This window comes from Ciona robusta, chromosome 12 (assembly GCF_009617815.1).
Source record: "Ciona robusta chromosome 12, ASM961781v2".
Classification (NCBI taxonomy): domain Eukaryota; kingdom Metazoa; phylum Chordata; class Ascidiacea; order Phlebobranchia; family Cionidae; genus Ciona; species Ciona robusta.
The window spans coordinates 5,901,459-5,925,372 of NC_143246.1; the positions used below are offsets into that span (position 1 = coordinate 5,901,459).

The 23,914-nt window shown below is 37.4% G+C and overlaps 3 protein-coding genes across 8 annotated transcripts; 1 reads left to right on the plus strand and 2 right to left on the minus strand.

Moving 5' to 3' along the window:
* Positions 1 to 221: 221 nt before the first annotated feature.
* Positions 222 to 11,259, minus strand: LOC149727179 (transmembrane protein 150A-like). 5 transcript variants are annotated; one of them, XM_089889741.1, is made up of 12 exons: positions 11,099 to 11,237; positions 6,561 to 6,641; positions 6,366 to 6,380; positions 6,156 to 6,322; positions 5,118 to 5,255; positions 4,633 to 4,689; positions 3,765 to 3,832; positions 3,333 to 3,460; positions 2,479 to 2,671; positions 2,095 to 2,144; positions 1,556 to 1,723; positions 222 to 998 (listed from the first exon to the last, which is right to left on the minus strand). In XM_089889741.1, exons 4-12 carry the CDS (start codon positions 6,308 to 6,310, stop codon positions 711 to 713), a joined length of 1,245 nt encoding a protein of 414 aa, XP_089745867.1. In that variant the 5' UTR covers positions 6,311 to 6,322; positions 6,366 to 6,380; positions 6,561 to 6,641; positions 11,099 to 11,237; the 3' UTR covers positions 222 to 710. The 5 variants fall into 5 exon arrangements, with proteins under 5 accessions (XP_089745867.1, XP_089745865.1, XP_089745864.1 ...); XM_089889739.1 differs by lacking the exon at positions 6,366 to 6,380 and having other exon boundaries at positions 6,494 to 6,641; XM_089889738.1 differs by lacking the exons at positions 6,366 to 6,380; positions 6,561 to 6,641 and having other exon boundaries at positions 11,099 to 11,259.
* A 2,715-nt stretch (positions 11,260 to 13,974) lies between these two features.
* Positions 13,975 to 18,204, plus strand: LOC149727180 (uncharacterized). Its single transcript, XM_089889726.1, has 6 exons — positions 13,975 to 14,087; positions 14,142 to 14,194; positions 14,282 to 15,738; positions 16,145 to 16,332; positions 17,446 to 17,657; positions 17,835 to 18,204. The coding sequence occupies exons 1-6, from the start codon at positions 13,990 to 13,992 to the stop codon at positions 17,930 to 17,932; spliced, it is 2,106 nt and encodes a 701-aa protein (XP_089745852.1). The 5' UTR covers positions 13,975 to 13,989; the 3' UTR covers positions 17,933 to 18,204.
* A 1,163-nt stretch (positions 18,205 to 19,367) lies between these two features.
* LOC149727181 (tyrosinase-like) lies at positions 19,368 to 23,166 on the minus strand. 2 transcript variants are annotated; one of them, XM_089889728.1, is made up of 9 exons: positions 22,918 to 23,166; positions 22,457 to 22,651; positions 22,014 to 22,207; positions 21,655 to 21,766; positions 21,406 to 21,596; positions 21,002 to 21,273; positions 20,655 to 20,810; positions 19,904 to 20,320; positions 19,368 to 19,839 (listed from the first exon to the last, which is right to left on the minus strand). In XM_089889728.1, exons 1-9 carry the CDS (start codon positions 23,116 to 23,118, stop codon positions 19,505 to 19,507), a joined length of 2,073 nt encoding a protein of 690 aa, XP_089745854.1. In that variant the 5' UTR covers positions 23,119 to 23,166; the 3' UTR covers positions 19,368 to 19,504. The 2 variants fall into 2 exon arrangements, with proteins under 2 accessions (XP_089745854.1, XP_089745853.1); XM_089889727.1 differs by having other exon boundaries at positions 21,655 to 21,769.
* Between the last annotated feature and the right edge of the window lie 748 nt (positions 23,167 to 23,914).

Consider the following 23,914-nt stretch of genomic DNA (forward strand, 5'->3'; position numbering starts at 1 on the left):
TTTTTTGTTTTGTGTAAACTCTTTTATTTTTAAAGTTTTATTTCGAATTTATACGACACAGAAATAGGTTGAAGAAAATAGAACAATACATATTTGGTATGTCATCCATTATGACAAGGTAATACTAACAATGAGTGAAATATTTCATCGCATATCGGGCGAATAGTGCATTGTACAAAAATTTGGCGAGTATAAAAAATTTGAAAACAAAAGGGAACAAATACAGGTACCCCTCCTGCATTTAAGTTGCAATACAGCATTTATAAGTGGAAAACAAGGAAGATATCTGTGTACACATAGCTCGAAATTGCATAGTGTAATATGGGACATAATATAAGACACTTGTTTCTTGCTAAAAGACATTTGTGACAGTTTGCAAATAATTGTGCATGAGGCACTTGAAAGTGGTCAGCGTTGGGCTTACAAGTAGACATTAAAACAACAATGGTTCCCAAACTATGGCAAGTATTCCCAATGTTGTATATTAGGTACTTTTAGTTGGGACCCATTTTGTATAACCTTTATTAAAATTCAAGCAAAATAGAGGAGAAAAATTCCCTACTCAAAACTGTAGCTCCTGAGTGCCAAGTACTTTAAATATTATAGTAGAGTATTTTAAGTTTGGGAACCACTAATATGCAATATATAGAAGAAATCAAAATCTAAACGAATGCAGGAGGAACACTTGAGCAAATAAAAACGCTACTGTGTTACGAGGCATTTGGAAGATTTGGTAAAGAACGTGACAAAGTTATCATTTGGAAACTAATACTTGAGTTGCTATTTACATTGTCGCATACATCCACTCGACTGTTACTCGTTTCGCAAATTCTTCGTTCAGGAACTCCACAAGGGGGCAGTAGCATCTGCGTTCCATCATCGGGGCTGTGAATTGGTGGGGTGATAGTTTGATGCGTCGTCTTCTTTTGGCAGCAATTATTGTTGGTGTGCATTGGACCATTGGGTGTCAGTAGAGTGACTTTAACAGATTTAAACGCCTAGTGAAAAGGAGGTGTAATAAATAGATTTTTTGCTTATAGGAAAATGTTAGGAATGTATGCGTGCCAAGTAACATGTCACCCAAATTTTTGAAAACATATATTTCACACCACAGTTTTAGACCTAACACGTCTTATACCCTATTGCTTGGTGTCTTTGCCAAAGTATACTGCATCCCCACATTAATCAAGGAGTCTCTGTTTAATGGCTATAACTGTAATATGTAACTATATTTTAACAAGGTCATCCAAGATTTTGTTGAGACAAAATTTGATGCCTACGTTTTGCTGAGAAATATCGCTGTCAATGTAGTGAAATTGTCTTCACAATTGACGCAATCTTGCAGCTTTTTAAACTCTCAAGGGCTGTTACAAGCTTTTTATATCCTTAAAAAACTGCACCTTATGATACACCGTTAAAAAAACTTGTCTAAATAACTTTGAATAAATAAACCAGCCAGTTCCGGTCTAGGAGTTATTATGATTTGTTTCTGAGTTCAAATAGATAAAACAAACATGCTCAAAACTGATGACAGACAATATGTTATGACACTTACTTTAAACTCGTATGCGAAGAGACTCAAACATACAAGGACGCAGAGAGTAAGAAGCCACTCTGTCAACGAGCCGAACAAATCAATCACTTTCACATGCGTAGGAATGAGCTGGAGAAGTTCTTGGCACGAACCATTGGGCATTATAAGGGACATGTTTCTAATGTATTCCTGCATGGAAAATAGAAAAGATGAAAGAATGTAAAGAGTTAATGTAACTAATTTGTCATACTGTAGTGGGACAATGACATTCTTTATAACACAGGTTTTCTGTTTCAAAAAATTCATGCCAGCTTATAAATTACCACTCATGTCACTTTATAAAATCAACATTATGCACTGATCATTTTTAAATAGTACAACTTGATATTAAATTTTAAATGAACTAAGACTAAAAGTTTGAGAAGCAAAAATGTTTTACACAGCCATTGCTAAAACTTTTTGTTACATTATTGTAACATTAAGGTAACTTTTGACACATTCTCAAAATGTGCATAATTTTAAAATCCATACATTACTGTGTAAAGTATTAAAATACTTACAGAGGTTCCCACTCCATTTGCCATCTTCTTATATATTCCAATGCAAGTTACTGTAGAAAGAAATAAAAACATAAGACTGCTACATACACAGAATATGCAATACATTTTATTATTCTTAACAAAATGTAGACCAGGTCCTAAAATACATCTGGATAATTATTAATAGAATAGACAAACTGTTTCCTTCATATAAGGTCCTCTGACATGCCATGCTGTAGAACCCATTTCATTTATTGTGGAATAAATAACAACCTATACCAACATTTGTATTCAGATAAAGATGTTCAAATGTGTTTAGTATGCTCTTTTAGACTTTGGATATTTTGAAACTTCAACCACAATGCTCAAACACAGATCCCTAAATAAACATATGGCACAACTTACAGCATATCACTGCAGAGACCATAACAACAGCTGTAGCCAGTCTTGCAGCTATTATGCAGCCGGCGAATCGCATGGGTGGATCTGCAGCACGCAGAGCCCGACGACATAATATGCAGGACGTGACCCCATACAGCGTGCCAACAATGAATGCTAAACCAGCACCAGTGTAGTGAGGTACCTTGGCTTTGGAAACCTGATATGAACACAGTGTATAGGGTTAGTGGCAGTGGCACTATATCAACATTATGTACACCTAGGTAAACATTAGTGTGGGAAATTTCTTTACAGCGTAAATGAAGCATTGAAATCATTTTATTCTTTTTTAAAATAAAATATATGTAAAATATATAAATTAAGGCCAGTTCCAGGAAGTTCAACCATATCTTTATTCTACTTTTGCAATAAAATTGTTCAGCAAATGATACAAAACCTATTTTTTTAAGAAGATTAAAATTCAATAGAACAATAAACAACTGTGCTCTAAACCTTGTTGAGACTTAGCAACACGCAAGTACTTTATTACTTAACCACTTAGCTCTATGCTTCTGCCAACATACACAAAAGATTTCAAAGAGTTTTATAACCAGGGATACCCTACGCCCTACATGCTGTATAAGCACATACTAACCTTATATAACCTCACCAACATACTTGAACATTATTACTATGTTTGTTCAAACCATAAAGCAGTTTAAACCACATGAACACAATGAAAAGTTAATCAAAAACCCAGTGTGTTTTATGGAAGAAATGCCCTTTAAAATTATTAAACAAATTAAAACTTTTTCTTTTTGTTAAACAAAAGTGCCAGTTTTCCGACACAAAGTTAAAGTGCTTTATTAAACAACACAAACCTGAAAGTTCCCAACCAAGATAACTCCGAAACAACTAAGCATTCCGAACAGCACTGTGATTCGGTTTAATGCTCCACGCTGCCCCATGTGGCGGAAATACCTCCAAGCAAGAAACACGATGGTCATGCCTAAATGGTTTTAAACTTCATTATTTACACGGGCATGGTAAAAATTGTTGATTTAGTATCCGATGCTTGTATTCAAAAGTGAACACTGAAAAAAAAACTTTTTTAAAGGAATTTTATTCATGTTTTATTGACAACACATTTTGAATACAAAGTTTTGAAGTATCTGTCGTAATGAAAACAGTCGAAATTTAAAATCACATAAAAACAATATATTTGATTATGGTAACTTGCAATCTGGGCTTTGGAGACTAAGTATGTGAATTACAATTGTACATTAAGATGTAACGATCTCGTCATAGCTTACCAAAGAAACCTTCAATGTTAAGTATGAGCCCAAATATCATGGATTCCGGATGTTCTGTGCCCGTGTAACTGTTTGAAATATAAATAGAATGAGTGATTGAGTACTGAACTTAAACCTAATACCGTTTTGAGTAATGCGTCAACTCTTACCTACATTCTAACAATAGAAATTCCCTTATATTAACTAGAAAGAATACACTGTGGTCTGTGGCTAAAATGCAGATAAAAGACGAGCCATGTGTTTATAATCATTTTAAACAAGTAAAAAGCACGAAATATATATATATTTTTTTATGACATTTATATATATTTATATATATATATAATTTAATTATATACATTCTTGGATAACACAAATTAAATTATATATCAATAAGCTTTGATCTGCATCTAAATTAAACAAACAAACATATATTTTAAAATTAAAATTTATATATCGCAGTGTAGTAGTTACTAGTTAGTATCTTGTATTTTAGGAAATAAAATAGCTGTGTCCACAAAATAGTTTATTTTGGTCCTATGAGTCATTACAATGCCAACGCCAGGTCAAACAAAATGTTTAAAGTGTTGACGGCAGATCATTAATTATAGGTACATCCTGTGTGTGCAGCAGTTTGTCTGTGAATTTAGCAAATAAAGTAACGTATTCAAATATTGCGAAGGCCCCAACCATTAGCGATTAAACTAATACTGCATTGCCTCTTAACAAATATATTTTAACATTGTTTTTTTGGAAAATATTCCTTAACATAACACCTATCTGTGTCTAATCATGTGTGTATGACTTTGCAGGTGTTGCACAACACATGATATTGTGGCTTTGTAGATATTTGTTATAATTTATGGTTTATATGAGAACTCCCACCCACCTGAGGTACGGGAATATCCATCTCTCAGTGTGGCAGTTGTTTTTTGCGAAGAAGTATCTAAAGAAAGAAAAAAAATGTGCGTGGGTGAAAAAGTAAACACTCTTCTTTTGATAAGTTTAACAATGTGTGGTGCATGTGGGACAATAAAGAATAAACCAATTGCTTATACAATGAGTCAGGTTTCAATAAACTTACAACAATGGCCAATACGCACTCCTAATTGTGTGGTTTTCGATAACTACAATCAGAATTGCTTCGTTTCTAAAAAGTGTGGCAATAAATTATATGAAAAGAATGTGTCAACCGTTGCTGCGACAATACAGATATAAAAGCATATAAAATAAAAAATATAGAGACCCATCGTAAATAAAGGAATTCAAGTTATGTTCTGAACACAGGGTAGGACAGACTCCAATACATTAGTGGTTTTACACACCATTGCACTAAAGATGTGCTCATGCCAGTTGCCAAGATAAATAACTCACGTTGAAGTAAAACCAATGCAAGAAGTTATGCTGAGAAGAATAGGAAGGATGGACCATGGGATTGGCCCGCACATCCCTTTTCGATCTCGTTCCTCCGAAGATAACTGGAGGCTTCCTGGGACTTCTACATCTTTCTGTCTGTAAAAACATGAAAAATATAGATATGTAATAACTAAGATCAAATTGAAAAAACACATAAACCCTAAGTCATGAAATATCCATATTTTGCAATGTGACCTACATTTTATTTTACCAACAAACCAATTTATAAACTCAAAATAAAATATTCCTACATGAAATATTTCACGACTCATATCAGGTTAAAAACTTTCACCAAAAATGACCTAATTAAAAAATAAAAGCTGCACCAAGAAATATAATAATAATGCCCCAAGACAAGATAAGCTCAAACATTGACTTTCCGGCTTTCCGCCTATTAATCTCTTAATAGATGAGGATAATCAGTTTTACAACCATGGACAATTATCGTAAATTACTTGAAGGTAATTATTTATATACACGCTGCCACGAACTATGATGTATGGAAAGTTTAAACTTTGTTAAATGATTCTAAAAGACTGTTGTGTTGACAGTTTAGAATATAATAGGCAAGAATTAGGTTTCTAATCATGGAGTATCATAAACGACTTACATTAGGTCGCAATATGGCATTTCTTTGCATTATTACAATCTTTGTTACTCTAATTACGCACACAAATAAAAAATTATGTTACATGTACCTATATAGTGGCTTAATAATAAGCATACAGCAAACAAATGACATATAAATTGTGTGTGTTTAAGATATAAAACCAATCTTTAGTAGACTATGTCTTATAATTTACAAAACGTCGGTTTAGTGGCTTGGCATTACACTTCAGACCTCCGGGCAATGTTATCTAAGATCATTGCCTATTCTGTTTAAATTACCCTAGACAACATACCAAATTTTAGTATATCTTGCATTTAACAAAAGATTGGTTTCAGTGGTTCATGTAACGCTAAAGACCTTCGGGCAATGTTATTCAGCCAACTTACTCTGAAGATAAATGGCTCATATCATCTCCTAGAAATCTGCGTTGTTGTGGATTGCAGCACGCCAATGAGTCCAATCGCATGTTGTGTGTCAGTTTATAAATACAACCGAACTTCTCTGGTTCTCTGCGGTTCAGTTCCGTTGCCTCACTTTTCATTTTAGCACTTCACTGAAAAAACAAAGAGTTAAAAAATAATAGCATACATACTAACTCAATGATAATAAATTTCCCCAGCATCCAGATTAAAAAGAATGTGCATGCTGGGACAAACCAAATAGACTACCATACTAACGACTAAGTACAATGCAATATACCAAAAGATAAAGCATGAATACATACCCTATTCCTATTTCAAGTTAGTACTATACTCCCTAGTCTGGGTCTTTACCCATTCGACCCTATCTTATAAAACGTAAGCGTGTGTGCTTTCTTGCGTCATCTTTTTTTTACACCATTTCCAAGAAAAAGAAAACCACACGTTCAAAACCTGAATAATGGATTTAAAAATTGCCGTTACGCAATTTTACAACGTTTTTTTGGTAGGCAAACACCCCGATTTCTCCTTACCACCTACGCAGCCAAGAGCAGGTAAACGACGGACCTAAGTTAAAATTACTACGCCCTAGCAGCCCTGCCACTCTGCCAGGCCACTGTGAAATTTTAATTTCCTGCTAAAAACGATTTTTACGGTGCCCGACTGAGTTTTGATTGACAAGCGAATATAACTAATTGACGTATACCGTACATAACCGCCTGACCTAGAATTAAATCTGCATATATGGTTTATTTTACTAACCTCCAACGATTGACCATTATACTTTAATCCAACATCTTCGCCGGTAAATTGATTAATGATAGAATTTGTTTACATTTATCTCTTATATACTTGCTCATAGAAATCGAAAGTTGTTTTTTTAACCGGGGACGCAATTATACGTTTCCGTATTCACGGTAGTGAAACTCGGTTATCTAAAATATGGACCACCGAGCATGAAATGAAGGAACTATTCCTAAAAGGTCCGGACGAAGTGACCGTGAAGTTCTAAGCTCTATAACGCCACAAGACTACGGACGCACAACCACGCTGTTGAAAAAGAATACAAAACAACAAAATCCACGCAAATGACTCGAAATGAGTCACAGTATAGACCAAGAGGAGTTTCAGTTCTAGAACCTCATGTATTCCGACCCGATTTGACTTACAAGTGGTGCGTCTACACAATACGTAATGTTTCCCTATATGCATTAAATAACTTCCTGAAAGAACGTTTTACAATATCGAATTCCCTTAACCCCTTCCAGGGCATCCGTGTAATGTTTATAGTTTTACCATAACAGAGTTAAACACTGGCCATATATTCTCATTGTTCTGTAGCATAGGCCAAGGACAAAAAAAGCAAGTTAAAAACCAATTCAGTTTAACATTGCTTTAAAGATTTAAGTACAGCTTATCTGTCGAAAAAATCTTTCAGCGCAGCGAAAACTAAAGTGACATGAATGGCGTCACATTTGGCCTTAGTTCTATAAGGGCAAGTGTTGATTCAGGTTTTAGCACGCGCTGTTTCCAAACTGTATTCAATACAAATGACTAAAATATCCGGTCCAACTGACATGGGCTATTTACATTGAAACCAAGCAGTGTGAACTGCGACATCAACATTTTGTTGCATTATTTGCAACATCAATAGCTCAACGCATGTCCGGAACTTTCGTTCCAATAACCAACAAACCGCTGCTGTCGCATTGAAAGATAATATCAAACCAGAACGAAACATAAATCTATAAAGTAACGACGATATATCCATATTTTGCAATGGCGACCGAAATTTTATTTGTAAACGACCTAATACTTCTTAACTTAGACTCAAAAACAAATGGTATTGAACATAATACCTTAACATTCCCAACAGGAATATTTTACCAATATTGAATTCGCTATAAGTATACCCCTCTTAAACGGTTATTCGAAACACTATACGCTACAACGATCTTATCCCAAATGGCATCTGCAATAGGACAGTGGTAGGAGCTTGGTACCAAACCTAATACCTTTAGATTATAGGATAATGCAGGGCTCAGTGGGGAATAACAGCCTTCTGCTGGAGAATGAAATTATCGCGTGCAAGTTATAAGCTTGGCATGCAAAACCATCAGCATGTTTTTCTCAAATTTACATTATTTTAAGGAACGATTCATATATGAGTTTAGAAAGTCATGTCATGGAATCAAAACTGGCTCATTACCCATGTAATGGCATGTAAATACAAGACTTGAAGATCGTAACCAAAATTAATTCATATTTTTTATGATGGGCGGTCGCAAATAGGCAAGACAAGCTGAAGTACATTCTTGGCCTACACAATATTGAATTAAGTACGCTATGTGTGGCCCCACCTTTAGCTTAGCACCGACTGCCTAATCGCAGCGAAAGTTCATGTCAAAGAAAAAGTTAAACTGTTGAAAATTGCAGAAAGAACAAAATCCGAAACTAGATTTTGTACGATTACAATGCTGCAGTTGGTGTAACAGAACTGTTATTACAAATCTAAGCCTTGCTATTCAAAAGTCATTGATTCAGGGATTCTGCTATGCAGAGTAGGAATGCAATCCATCAACGCGTCGTCAACCTGTGCGTTTTAATTCAAAATATTTTACGTTAATGGCCCCTCGTATATAAGTATATAACTCTTTACTTTACGGTGGCTCGCAGTACAGTCGTTCTGTCTGTCAATGTTTAAAAACATATCACTAAATTATGGGTCGCAATAACTTGTTGTGACAAGTTTATTATATGAGTAGATTTGTACACTGATATTTAGCCACCAATAACTATACAGTGCAACCGAATGCGAAGTATAGTATCTGTTATTAAAGTGCAATACAATAAATTCCAGATACAGTGCGCATTTTAAATGTTTTTACCTGTACAGCTTTAAATATTTATCTCGTAATAAATTCCCGTGTGGCAGATTTATAAGTATACTTACAAGTATGTACTTATATATAGTTTCTTAAATTTGTTACGGTCACGAAACATTTAAATTCTCATATTGAACACTATTTTTATAAAGTTGCACTTAGCAATTTTGCACACCGCATTTTCAAGTTTATTCGCGTGTTAAGTAATACAGTTAACGACACTTTTTTAAGTATAATGATTTTTAACTTTTATATTTCTTAGTTTTTAATAGCTTGGGTAAACAGATCGCGGACCGCCTAAACCTGTTTCACAATTACCAGATTAATACCTCTAGCCCTTTATCCACGTAGTTATACTGAGTTTATATAAAAATACCATTACCGCAAAGTAACCACATAACATAAACATAAAAGTATAGCGAGTATAATACGATAAACGAGCAATTGATTCATTTGTGACAGTTATACCCAAGATATTATATTGCGGTGGATAATCGACGCATCAAGATAACAGAGCGGGTCACATAATAGACCAATCTATTCTAAATAGATCTCAATCTTAAGGACGTTGATGGTCTTTGAACTTCGACATTCCCTTGCTATTTTTCAGTAATAATTTTACGTTTTAAAATTCAATAAAACCGCAAATTTTTTTTTCGTTTTAAAAAACAACCAAACATCGTTGTCCTCTGGGGCGTCGATTTCTGCCTCGGCACGGCTTTACTCGGTGAAGCGGAAAGTCGGTTGCAAATATTTTTGACGGATTAAGCTTTTCAGGGGACGCAGTCGGTCGTGCAGTCACGACATATAATGGACAAAACGTATTTATTTCAAATCATACACACACGGCTCAGTGTTTACAAAATTGAAGCGATTGTTTACTTTTATTACGTGACAGACCTCCATGCTTCTTCTATCACGAAAGAAGCGAAACAACAGGTTTAGCCGACGTTGGGTTTATCACGCGTCGGCTATTTTGGAAAATCAGCAGTTTTGACTTTCGTTGCAAAATAAATTTAATTAATTTGCGGAACTTTTCAGACTTATTGACAGATTTAAAAAACAAAAAATGCATTTAAAGTCAAACGACAACACATTATCACACGTTCGACTATTCAGGACACACATGAAACTTGGTCCTAAATATAACGGAAACGGCAGATGAACCGCACCTGCTTCACCCTTATTGAATGCGGTCCCAGTGTCGTGACGATATATTTGTTCCGACCTTCGAATTTTTACCGTGTGCTATTGTGCATGTGCAGTACCGAATAAAATCGTCGAAACTATTACATTACGAGGTATATTAAATACGGACCAGCTGGAAAACGTGCTAAGGCAATAGAAGACAAATTGTAGCACAGACAGACATGGCGAGCGTAATTGACCGAAATGTTTCACGTCAAACCCCTTGCACGCGAACTTCTGATGAATATCATTTCAGGAAACATCGATGAGGTTCAAGATGTCGCAAATCAGGAATTGTGACGTCACTACCCTAACGGCTTCGGCATTGTGACGCACGCATCAAAACAAACAGGATCGAGTTTTATACATTTCGCACAATGGATCGTATTGTAAATCACTAAAACCATGCTGGTAACAGAAGTTCGTCAACATTTTAACAACGCTTTACGGATTCACACCCTTTTAAACACAGGTATAGTAGGGTGGGGGAAGATGGGACACCTTTAATACATAGTATCCAAATAGCCTGATAGTGTTTTAAACAATTAACAACGGTCTGTGAAAGTCGTGAGGATACGGTTTTATAATTCATTGAATGCTCTTTATTTACTACCAAATGGAAAGAGAAAACTAAACGAAAAGGTGTCCTAAACGAAAGGTTAGGGAAACCTGTTCACATTTTTTCTTGTCCCATTCAGTAGTAAACAAAGGAAATTCAAAGAATTATAAACGCATCCTTACGACTTTTTAGACCGTTACTAGATGTCTAAAACACAAGTATGTACTAAAGGTGTTCCTTCCATGCCCTACTATATAAAATGTAATACATTAACTTACCTATTACGAAGTACGTGTTATGGCCGAGTAAAAGCAGATGCACAGCGAATATGAATTCTATCCAAATCCTCAAGTATTCCAGCAATGCGAAAGCACTTAACAGCTCGTCTGCACTGCTCGTATCTCAATGACTCGTTTTAACCATGCACAAGGGCATGCATCTTCTAAACTGGTCCCTTTTTCTCATCATTCTCTTCTTTTTCTCTCAGTTTGTCGGTCGAACTTGAAAGGTTCCGTTACGCAAACGCTGGAAGATTGATTACGTCAAGTGAAGTTTTTCAATAGCATGTCATAATATATCTTTGTTGGCTTTGTTTAAAAACTCGCGACTTCCAAGAACTGTTCTCCTCAAAAAAGACAAATGTGTTTCTTTTGAAGCGTAAGGATAATATATATTTATAAGACAGGGGGAAGATGGGACACTTTTTGCACATTATATCCAAATATCATGATCGTATTTTAAACAATTAACAACGGTTTATAGGAGTCGTAAGGATGCGGTTTTATAATTCTTTGAGTGTTCTTTGTTTACCACCAAATGGGACGAGAAAATAAATTAAAAATGTGCCCCATCTTTCCCCATTCTACTATATGTATATGAGACGAGTTAGCTTAAATTCAATAAACCAGTTATTGAATATTAAACTAAGGCTCCAACAAATCGTTGCAAATATTGAAGTTAATTTTAATCTTTAATTAATTAACACTGAGTTATTGGAAAATCACGAAAAAATGTTGAAATATTTTATTCAAAAATATTCGCGTATTACTATTTTTGGATCGGTATTATTTAATAATGAAATGTAAAATAATTCAAGTTACGCGAAATGGTGGAGGCACTTTCTCAAATTCCAGCAGAAATTCCAAAATGTTGTATCACATGAATGCCCTATTTTATCCCCCACACAGGTGTAGCTACGATTTGGTAAATTAGTTTATTCCCACAATCTTAAGCCCTTTCGTCGGGATTTTCGCCAGATTTCCCATCCGGATTTCGCCACAGTCCAACTAAGATTGTTTGAGCAGCGAAGCCGAACTTCCGCGCAAACAAGCCGCGAAAATCAAACCTTGTTTATATGACGTTACATTTGTTTATATGACGTCACAGTCGCGGAGGTACACATCGCCACCGCGTATTAAGCGACTCACAAGGCGTATTGTTCGCGCATAATGCTTTCGAGGGTCTGGTTTTTGAAACCTCGTTTCGATACAGATCTAAGGATAGTGATAGCATCCGTTTCTGTTGCCGAACCTGCCGTGATTGTTCACCTGGCGACTGTATTGTTACGTCACAGTCGCTATTGTTTCAGCCGCCATCGGAGGCTTGTAGTTGTTTGTTCGCGATTCCAGACGTCGCTGTGTTCCAGATCGATAAGCTGTAGATTACAGTCACTGTGAAGTCATAATCACAGAGCGCTGACGTGTTTATGCCCCACCCACACAAATTACATTTCTACAATTGTTATTGTTACGTCATAATCTTACCCATAAACCTCACCATAGGCATAAGGAATGTTCTTACGCGTACAAGCGTCCGCCAAATTCTATTTAAAATGGAAGTACTCTCACGAGGCTCGGCAAAGACACGTAGCGCCAACAGCTTCCTGCCCACCTCTAAAATTATCCGCAACCTATATCATAGCTAGCAAACAATAACCACCGAGTCTCGTAATCATGTCGTTAGGTGGCAATAACGATTGTTTGTAAATTTACCGCTATTTTGGGAAATCAGTTTCCCGCCATGTACGCCCGAGGTGGCTTACTTGCCGAAATAACTTATAAGCCACACATTTGTGGGTGTGGCTATTTCTTATATTCATATTTAGTGAATTGCTTAACATTTTCTATAATTATCAAGCGAATTTTACCTTAAAATAAGTATAGGCTAATGTTAGCGGTTTTACAGCAGTATTTTCTCAATATGTTTTCCCTTCACGGCCCTTTCTAAGTGAAGTTTGAGTAGACTGGGTTAAGATGGTACATTCTGTTTTATCGCTCTAAATTGCTGGTAGTAAACAAAGAATATTTACAGGGTCATATTATCGTACCCTTTTATACGACTCAAAAAAGAGCGTGGTAAATTGGTAAAAACACCATTAGTAAATATGGGCTATTATGTGCCAACAGTATCTATTTTATTTTATACTACTATGTAACACAAAGTCTATTGGCATACAATGTACGGTTTATAAAGTTACGATGGGCCCGCGCTTAACAAAATATATACAATTGCCCCGCATGCAAAGAGGTTGTGATATATATTATGAAAACAAATCAGTGACAACGTAAGGTGTGACGTTGCGGTCCACTACAGACGTTGATTAATGCGTCATACAGCGATTGTGACGTGGGAAATTGAAAAAAATCTCAAACGTCGCAACGTTAAGTCAAGTTGCGCTCACTGAAAGATGCATTGATTTTGCATTGAACGTTGTGCGTTTAAAAACACTTTATTTAAATAAGGGACACGAACCATTTCGTTTGGAATGGCGGATTAAATTTCAATTCCAAATCGATTACTTATCATTGGTCACGTGATAGAAGGTCGCTTGCCCGGTTACGCGGAATTTGCGCAACCTGGAAACGTCGGCATTGCCACGTATATATCTGTGCATTGTGACATCATACTGATGCTACGAATTCGGCAACTGCATTGTAGAGGTGAGAGAAACTTTTGCAGGTCGGAGTTATTTCAAGGCTGTGACGTCACTAATTGCGGTTTGATGACGTCATACTGTGAGTGCTAAAGTTTCGTCCGCTTACATGCGAATTTTTGGGCGAGTATTTCCGCACCTGCGAGGTCGGGGGTCCTAAGAAAACGATTTTAATTAACTTGGTCCTTGTATAAAGCAGTTTGTTTTCCTTAAACTGGACGACGATCGAAACATGCGATGGCTGTAGCAGAGAGAACCGTATCTTTGCTGATTTACGCTGGTTTGGCGTACATTGCCGCTTCGATTGCTAGCGACACGGTGCTTGCTAATAAAAGGTAATGTTTTGTGTAGCTTGTGTTGTTGCGGTAGCTTAACTAGTTGTGTTTCAGGAAGGTTACCGATTCTGATGAACAAAACGAAAAGAAGCAAGAGAACAAAGAAGGTATTTGGTTTATTACGTCATATTAACAACTATTATGACGTCATTATGTGTAATTGTCGTCTCTGACAGTCTGTCACGTTTAAATAGGTTTGAAAGACAGAGTTAACTCAATATCGCGAAGAATATCGACGACTGTGGAACGAATCATTTCAAAGGCTCGTGGTAGTAATTGTGACGTAACAAGAGACTGCGAGAATGTCACATGTGACGTCACAGACGCAAATAATCTGAACGTGGGGGAGCAACGCGATTTTAATTGTGACGCAGTTGAGAGATTCGAGTCTGTTGGAATCGACAGTTCTGTTGGCGAGGATTTAAAAACTAGAGTTTCGAACTCGGGAAGTGAAGCTGGTGACTATCCGTGTATGAGCGATTCATCTGATTTTGAACTCTGTTCGACCGAAACGTCACATTCAGAATGGACACCTTCCGAAACTGATTCGTGTGCGACCGATTCAACTGAATTCCCAACCAGTTCAAATAAAACGTCACAATCAGAGCAGTCACCTGACGTCACAGGGCCGCGGATGGAGAACAATGGGCGACCCATTTTCGACGAAGTACGGCGCAATCACGTGACGGGTAATCCAGAAATCGGCGACGACGCGAATAGCGAAGTTTCGACGCGAACTTCTCTTCATTGTGACGTCGACAGCGGCGGGGGAAAGATGGTTCGAGAGAACGACGATGACGTGGTGTATGAACAGCAACTTTTATCAATGGAATCTGAAATGTTGATAAACAATGGGATCATTGAAAGTGGGTTGCTGGTGGGAAAGGAGTTTGTGAATTATGAAGACCCAGGAATTCCAAGATCGCCCACCATGGACACGATCATGGAGGAAGAAGAGGAAGAGGAGATAAAGAAAGAGAATAACGGGAGCAGTAGTGAGGAGCAGAGTGAAACAGACGAAGCGTCTGATGATAATAGCCACTGTGATGTCATAATAAACTCGAGCACTGAGAATGTAACTGTTGAAACAAGCGACAATCACAATGTTATCGTTGACGTAACAGTGGCTGATTATCCAGCGCAAGGTGACGCAACAAGTCACGTGACCACCGTCAACCTGCAGTCAGCAAACGAAACAAACGATACTGTGACGTCACAGAGCGACTCATCCCCACATAATACGTTGGTTGTTTCCTGTAACGAACCTGCCTACGTCACAGTGAATGCGGTGAATGGTTATTGTGATTCTAACAATGCAAGCAGTTACACAGCGTTGGCAATGGGACAGATTTGCACCACAGACACCGAAGGACACGAAAACGCGAAAAGAGACGTGATTGTGACGTCAGAATCAAACAAGCAGAACCGTGACGTCACTACGGAAGCTAAAAATGAAATCGTGGAAGAAACACAAGAAGTTCTGGAAGATTCGAAAGTTTCGGACACAGATGTCGGATTGAAAGCGGTGGACCAACGAACCAATGACGTCAGTGATGATAACGTCATAGAAAAAACCGAAGATGTGAAAGAAGACGAAATTGTGATACAGCAAGAGACGAAAGAAACCAGTAGGACAGGATCCACTGTGAAGGTATATGGTAAAGTTTTTATGCAACTGCGCCTCGGGATGTTTACTAAGTCGTGACTAGACCGCGTACCACGTGACTGGAACCCAACCGTGCGTGACGGGATAAATTAACTTGCGGGATGTTTAATTAAGTTATGACCTCGCTAATACAACGACTGGTTTCACAACTTTTGATAAATTGTTCGCCGCGAGTGGTTACTCGATGTGATATGACGTGACGATGACGTATGCTGTGATTAATGACGTGTGAAGTGAAATCTTATGTGGGAATTTTTGATGACGTAAAATATAATTGATAATGTTTTAACTAGTATTACAATACTTTATTATTGGAATACCGCAATATAATATTCGTCTTGGATGACGTATAATGTTACGTCATTTTTTACAATTTGATATTTATTTTTAGTGGGGCAAAGATCACGTGATTTTAAACGGAAGTCGGTCACTAAAGGGCGCCCCTACCCTATGCAGCTTGAAAGTAAAGTTTTGGTGTTCAACAACAACAACGAATGTTGAAAATTGTTGCGATTTCGGTGTTCATGTAGGCACGGTGGAAGGACTAAGTTCAGATACATCGAAAATATACGTGAAAGTGTAAGTACCTATACATACGGGTTATTGTTTAAGCCTCAAGATTGTATTGCATCAATAGGAGTTTTGACTTGTGAGCAGTTTAGGTTTATTCTCATTTATTGACTCAGCTGTTACTGTATAAGACAACATGTCGCGGATTTTTTCAGTAGATACATTTCATGTATTGGCGCCACTGTATTCTGCCCGTGGTGCGTGTATTACATTTAAAACAAACAAGCTGCAACAGATTGCCATATAAAGACATTGCTTATTCGATGGTGGGTACGTTACGAGGAATCCTAGCTCCTCGGTCAATGTGGTCGTTTAGAAGCATTATTTGCATTATTAGGGTTCACCATGACCAAGTTATGCTTGGCTCGGTTGCAACGGTTAGGCGTCGACAGTAATATGTGTGTGCTGTTGCTGAATTAGGATGAAAGGTTAAATGTGTATCACTGTAACAGCTGCCGTTGTTTATTATTTGGTTGGTTTGGAAGGGTGAAGTGACATCGGGTGTTTTGTTATGTGGCGTCGTTGAACGAAGTTATTTTCATTGCATGCGCCTTGAGGGATTATTGTGGCTGAGGACGCCGAATTGGGATTACTACGGTATAGATTAAAGAGATATTGTTGCATACTTGGTATGCAATTTGAAATAAAACAGGAAGTATTCCTAAATTCCGGGTTTAGGTGTCTCGCACCAGGACAGGGCGCGAGAGTTTATTCCTTTATCGATTGGCTGCTACTTTACATGCTGTTTTGTATTGAAATTAGGTTGGGCAAAAATTAACGTTATATAGCCCAATATACAAAACGTGCATGGGCGCTGTTTCGTTATATAGCCCAATGTAAACGTGTATGGGCGCTGTTTCCACTGATGACGTCATTAACATGACGTAATTAAACCAATAATAAAATAAAACCGGTGTGGTTTAGTCTCATTGTAAATATATAGTAGGTTGATCGTGTATATGTTCCATGATTTCGTTTTCTTTTATCGGGACAACTAGAATATTTTAAACTATGTTACCGTATATGCTCAAGACTCTAAAAGGGCATTGTTAATTATTTAAAAACACGAAAAATAATTACAATATCCATCTTACCCTACAATACTTTATATTAAATATGCAGAATACTTGAAGACCCGGACGGTAACTCACCAAGAATTAAAAAGAAGACGTCACCTAAAAAGCTGACGTCATCAGTGAGGTATGACAAAGAGATAACCCTGCGGAAAGTTCCCCAACCCTTGGTCACTCGTGGGCGACTCTTAGTGGCAGTTTGGTCGAAGTCTGTGAAGAAAAACAAAAAGATTTGTGACGTCGATATTGATTTTGGAAAACGTAAGATAAAAATATTTTTTTTATTTTTTTACATCAAACAGCTTTTTCGAAAGTTGTAAAGCGCGCACGATGCTGTGTAATACATAAGATGCCTGTGGTATAACGTCTGCCGTTGCCCGGCCGCAAGAGGTCTCAATCATTTATCAAAAAAACAAAATCGTTCAAAATATTTTTCAGAAATTCGTTTTGGAGAAGAACGAAGTGACGTCATGACACTTTCGAAAAAAATCACCACGAGTCAATCGGGTGTGGAAGCCATCCTTTATTTATGCTGACATGCTATTATGACGTCATATACAACAAACAAATGTCTAAACACAATGAACTCGATCGACACTTTTCCGCGTTTAATTAAACCACTTTATTACTTCACAGTAAGAGCATTATTGTTTTGAAACAATCGGTTTGAGATAATTATTTCCGTTCGTGGTGCTACATGTGACGTCATAATCATCTTTGTTTTAATTTCAACGTAAGGATAATTCCCCATTGTTCCTTTTTAATTGTTCGTCGCGTTATTAATTAAACGATTATTGTTGAACAGAAACGTTGCGGGTTCGCCAGCTTAAAAGTCCGAAAACATAATTTTGTGTTTTGTGAGTTTACTTGGAGCGAGGTTTATATACTTGTATAGTAGGGTGGGGAAAGATAGGACATGCTTTTATGGTTCTCTTTTATCGTTCCATTTGCCAGTAAACAAAGAATATTTATAGAATTATATTGCCGTAGCCACGCGACTCTAAAAGAGCGTTGCTAATTGTTTAAAACACGACCAGGAAATATGGAATTTTGGTGCTAACGGTATCCATCTTACCACACAGTACTATAGTATAGAATACTATATAGTATAGTATGCTTGGTAGCAACAGCATTATAAATTTCTAAACCGCGAAACAAGTATAAAATAGCTGTAAAACCACCTAAAACCAATTCTCTCAAAGCATAAACCAGTACGGCTAGATACACGTAGCATTGCAAACAAACAATCTTAACAGAAAAACCCGGCTTATAGGTTACTAGAGGTCATATGAACGAGACGATATTAAATTTAGAAACATGATATCACGTGTGAAGTATTATAAATAAACTTAGGCTCAATTTTGTTTTTATTAAGAGTTTATCAATACTTGTATTTTAATCTGAAAAGGAGTGTTTTGCTATGACCATTATAAAGATGTAAATAAACACAAAGGCCAACGCCTTGTTACAGCACACTTGTATATCTGAAATATATCACTGCCCGAGGTGTTTCTACCGAACGACTATTTACATCACATTGAACGTAACATGTAAATGTGACATTGACGTTGTGGTATAAACAAATGCATCTCCGTGGAAATCAGTAACAAGCTACTGTTATGGGGAGAAAAAATTTGTATGCAAATGTTACCGCGATAGTTTTCGAACCCACGCAAACCTCAGCGGTATGTATTGGATTTACATATTCCTTTTAAAATGCAATGTGTTTTGTTACCTAACGCACCCAGAAGACCGTTGTTTATATGGTGTCTTACTATTCTATGTATGTTAGAACACATTTATACTTCATTGATAAATGACGAAAAATTATAACGGCGGACTATTGGTATAAAACTCCGTACCACCACCTAGTGGACGGTTGAATCAATGCTTCGCTTTTAATAATTTAGACAAAATTATAAACGACCGAGCTCTTAATGCGTTGGAAAGGTTTAAATAAATACTCCCATAGAGTTGCACAGAAGTTTTTATTCAGATTCAATTTACAAGATAAAACGGGAAACACTGAAAATAGATATATCTCCTAAAATGATCAAGTATAGGATTCTGTTACGCATTGATGTCACCAGGAATAGACAGTGACGTCATCACATGTAGGTTTTCGCTTTCATCACTTTTCCCTTCACTATGACATCACTTTTGGTCTCCAGAAGCGCGACCTCCTCCCCATCTTGCATCCCGTAGTCATAGCAACAACGACACGTCATAGACGAACAGCAATGACGTTTTCTGGATCTTCGAGAACGACAAAGACAAGCGAACGCCCACATCGCCGCCATTATCAGCAAACAAACGATCACGAACCACGTGACTTGACGTGATGTCATATTCCGAATCGCTCGGGCCAAGTTCACGAACCAGGATTTCACTTTCTCCCACATGGTGGCGGTAGTGGGTAACGTAATGACGTCAACGGCTGCAGCTTAAAAATTAAAACAACCAATATTATTTCCCTTTTAATTTGTTTAAAACTCGGAGTGACTCACCCTTATTTTCGGCCACCAACATTTGACTTTCGCCTGCAGTGAGTACCACGTTAGGGAGATTCCCTTCTAAAGTGAACCCACCTTCACCCAGAGGGCGGGACCGGAAGTTGCGTTGAGAGTTTCTACTTCCGGCGAAACGAGACGCGGCCAATTTTGAACCCACACCCGCAGAAGAAGCGCGAAATAAAAATTTGGTTCTAGCCGAGAATTCACCCGTCGGCGGGTCCGTGACGTCATCAGCTAACCCGTCACCGCTCGCCACGTCGTTAATGACGTCATCAACCATGTAATCGTATACGTACCCGAGCCGAGTGGAGGTAGCGAAACCCGCTCGGTTTCTAACAAGCGGAAAGAAGGGAACCATGAAGTCATCGGCTCTGTGACCTAACTGTACACCTTCTGTGACGTCAAACCGGCCTAAAAAAGATAAAGTTTGTTTTGATGAAGCAGCGTCATATTTTTAAAAGTGAATAATTTTATAACTATATAGTTATCCAAAAGCACAAGAAATTGATATTTTATATTTGGATAAAAATGATCGTTTAAACGCATACATTACAGTGCAGATATAGGACTTATTTAAGCTTAAGTCTGTTTTATGTATATACATGACCACATAATGTGCTTGCAAACAGTGGTTTTAATATCAAACATTAATAAAAAAAATGTTACCATTTCGCCAACTATATAGTGGCAAAGCTGCACAAGTATAATTATTTCTGTTTAAATGCAAAATTTTTATAAATTTTACCTTGAATGCCTCGCCTTCGAAGCCACAACTCATACAAACTATCTACGTAAGCATGATGCAGCACAAATATGGGATCATTTGCTGACGTAGCAACTTCAGACATTGTCCCATTCATAAAAAGATGAACCGCATTGTGGAGATAACTCTTGGAAGGATCTAAAAAGTATAAACATTTTAATAAAGTAGAAAATATACAGTAGGCTGCGACATGGTCGTTGTTTTCATTATCGTTCCAATTGGTAGTAAACGAAGAATAAACACATGTCTATTTTACCTAATCTGAACTTCGTTACAGTATTCAAAAAATTTAAAACAAATAAATGTTATATTTATGTTATTGTGCTCACCTGCGACACCAGTGGTGGTATTAGCAAAACCTTCAACCAAATTCCGGAAACTCTGATTCGCAGCTACGTCATAATCATCTGTGTCGTAAGCTGTTGACATTACTATGACGTCATCGACCTCCTGTGACGTAGGCAAGCCAGAAATCTTGGTAGGATCGTAGTTTCCTGGACTCCGAAGCAATGGCCCCTCCGATGCCCCTGTACATTGGGACCCACCTTCAATATAATCGTTTCCTTTGGAGCAAATAATCTCCCATTTTGAAATCGGGGACCTAGAAGGTAGTTCACGAAATAAATTTAAGCCGAAAGATAAAACAACTATAGCCAAATCATAAAATCCCGAATTGGATAAATCAATATTTAATGAAAATTAATTTTCATGATAATAATTTAATGTTTCCTACCCCTGGCTGATAAGTGTTACGTTATCTGCGTCATTTCCGCCCATCATTACGTCATTGCATACGTCACAGTCCTGATTATCTCGCCAGTCCCAATAAGGAATGGTAAAAGTGACGTCATTGGCGACTACGTCACGCAGCTCTTGTTCCCACTTAAGCAGGTAGTATCGATGCCAAGGAAGAAAAGCTGGTCCCTGTACGACGTAACAAGGATCAGTGTCACGGGATATATCACGGGTGACGTCATAATACCTCATGAGCGTAGTCGACGTCAGCAGTGACGTCAAGGTTGACGTTTTCATTCAAAAGTTCGCGGACGAGTTCAGCTCTGTTTTCTTGAGTTATATCTGCGTCAGGGAATAACCTGCTGACGAACGATTTTTTTACTTTAATTATTGCGTAGAGAGGGTTTAATAGACGTTATAAATATAACACAAGTGTTCTGTTTTTGGACAACGCTTAAGTGCCCACTGGGTTGTGAAAATTACCGATAAGTGTCGTACTCAACAGGGACACACACGCCCACAAGCAGCATATTCTCTTGCATATGATGCAGTGGCGCTAAAGTTGAGTTTGTGACGAAAGCAGTCGGTTTTGTATAATGACGTCACCTGTTAATGACGTCATCCTGAAAGACTAAGTTATCCCTTGAAACGTAAGCGTGCATCCACACGAACAAGTTGTACACAGAGATATTAAGAAACTCCGGAGCTTCTCCAGCAAGGATCCGATCGTATGACGTCACAAGTATGACGTAATTTTTGCTCGTGACGCGTTTTGACTCGTCAAGAATTGTAACGAATTTCTGCAGAAAAAAGTTTTACAATCAGAAAATACATGTAGTAGATTGGGGGAAATGGGACACCTTTAGCACATAATATCCAAATATCCTGAACGTGTTTTAGACAATTAACAATGGTCTATGGAAGTTGTAAGGACACAGTTTTATGATTCTTTGAGCGTTTTTTGTGTCCTACCAAATGGAACGAGAAAGCAAAATGAAAAGATGTCCCATCTTTCCCCACAATACTATATATCAATTGACTGGATTTACCTGAATATCCGTCTTATCCATCGACGTAAAGTTTCTTCGGATCCTAAGGGCGGATCTGACGTCACAATTATCTCCTTGGTAACCTGCCTTGCATGACGAACAATCTAAACCATCGAAGTTACCATAACAACGACACGCACGATCGTAAAAAGCTCGCGGCCAGAATGCTCTGTCGTCCAAAAGCAATTGGATTGTCTGCATAGAAAAAATGAAAAACTGTATTAGATCCTATACAATATAAAATTAACATTCAATACCGTATTGCGGGCAACAGGCCACAAGAGTTTTGGAATATTGGATATTCAATTAGCGTCTAATCACAAATGCTATTATATTTATGTGACGTATAAGAGAAGCTATTATGCCTATATTCCGCGAGGTATTTATTGGAACATGCAGACCAGCTAGGGGACCTGGGATATAAGAGTTATACCCTATTGTACAGTATTTCGCCTCAATACCTCATTTCGTGTTAGGTCCAGTGGTGCCGTGTTGATTGGCGAGCATATTCCTCTATTCGAACTTTCCCCGCATTTTGAATCGTCGGTGAAAGTTGGGCAACACTCTCTTGCTCGCAGTGATTCCGAATCCGTGCACCTCCTTGGGAATTGAGCGTACGCAACTGAGATAAACAAGTACACTGTAAACACTGTTAAATACATCTTTGGAAGTGCTAGACAAATGTGTGAATACAAGACATAACTTGTGCCTTATATACCATCTGATTTTACAAATGCATTCAGTAATCCTTATTTCTTATTCCTATCACGAGTTGCGTGTCGGGATTAGCTTTATGGAATTTAATTAAAATGAAACGTAAAGGAAATGGTGGATTAATGAATCTCATATGCAAGGGTTAACGTTTCCTATTTATTCGATATGTAAATCATGTGAGAAACCTTGTAGTAGCATTTTGAAAGTGAAATAATTACCTTCATCACATTGTAGTATATGAGACGGTTTTGGAATATTAGGCTATATTGGTAGTGTTTTATCAGTATACTACGGTTATTGCACTGTTAAAAATAATAGTTTATTAAGAAGAATATATGTATGTCGGAGGCAGAAATACCTTTAAGTTCAGATCAATGAGACGACGACCGTCTCGAGAAATTATTGCATTGAAACCAGGCGAATACGCGTGCCAGTATTTTTGTAAGTTTCAGAGACTTGGTTTAAAATTATTTCGGCAGTTCAGTTGATTTCTGCAGAAAAACATTGTAAGCGAATGATTATAGAAGTGGCACAGAACAGGTTAAAACAAAAGCAAATCTTATAAGACATTGACGAATACTTACGTTTCTGTTGCTGCAATAGAAACCGGTTTACTAAATGTTGAATATTACAATTAAACGAGATAAGACAATATTAACTTCGTTGACATATTTCAGACTACGATATACTGTTGACGCTACAGTGTTTCATATCCGTCGCGTACAGGGGTTTCACTGTATACAG

Coding starts and splice junctions, on each gene's coding strand:
- LOC149727181 (XM_089889727.1), bottom strand. CDS start 23,118: ATGTATTTAACAGTGTTTACAGTGTACTTGTTTATCTCAGTTGCGTAC. Junction 22,208..22,456: donor TGGATAAGACGGATATTCAG/GTAAATCCAGTC, acceptor TTTTTTCTGCAG/AAATTCGTTACAATTCTTGA. Junction 20,321..20,654: donor TCGAAGGCGAGGCATTCAAG/GTAAAATTTATA, acceptor TATCTTTTTTAG/GCCGGTTTGACGTCACAGAA.
- LOC149727180 (XM_089889726.1), top strand. CDS start 13,990: ATGGCTGTAGCAGAGAGAACCGTATCTTTGCTGATTTACGCTGGTTTG. Junction 14,088..14,141: donor ACGGTGCTTGCTAATAAAAG/GTAATGTTTTGT, acceptor GTTGTGTTTCAG/GAAGGTTACCGATTCTGATG. Junction 14,195..14,281: donor GAAGCAAGAGAACAAAGAAG/GTATTTGGTTTA, acceptor ACGTTTAAATAG/GTTTGAAAGACAGAGTTAAC.
- LOC149727179 (XM_089889738.1), bottom strand. CDS start 6,310: ATGAAAAGTGAGGCAACGGAACTGAACCGCAGAGAACCAGAGAAGTTC. Junction 4,690..5,117: donor TGCATTGGTTTTACTTCAAC/GTGAGTTATTTA, acceptor TTCTTTCTTTAG/ATACTTCTTCGCAAAAAACA. Junction 2,145..2,478: donor GGTCTCTGCAGTGATATGCT/GTAAGTTGTGCC, acceptor TTCTTTCTACAG/TAACTTGCATTGGAATATAT.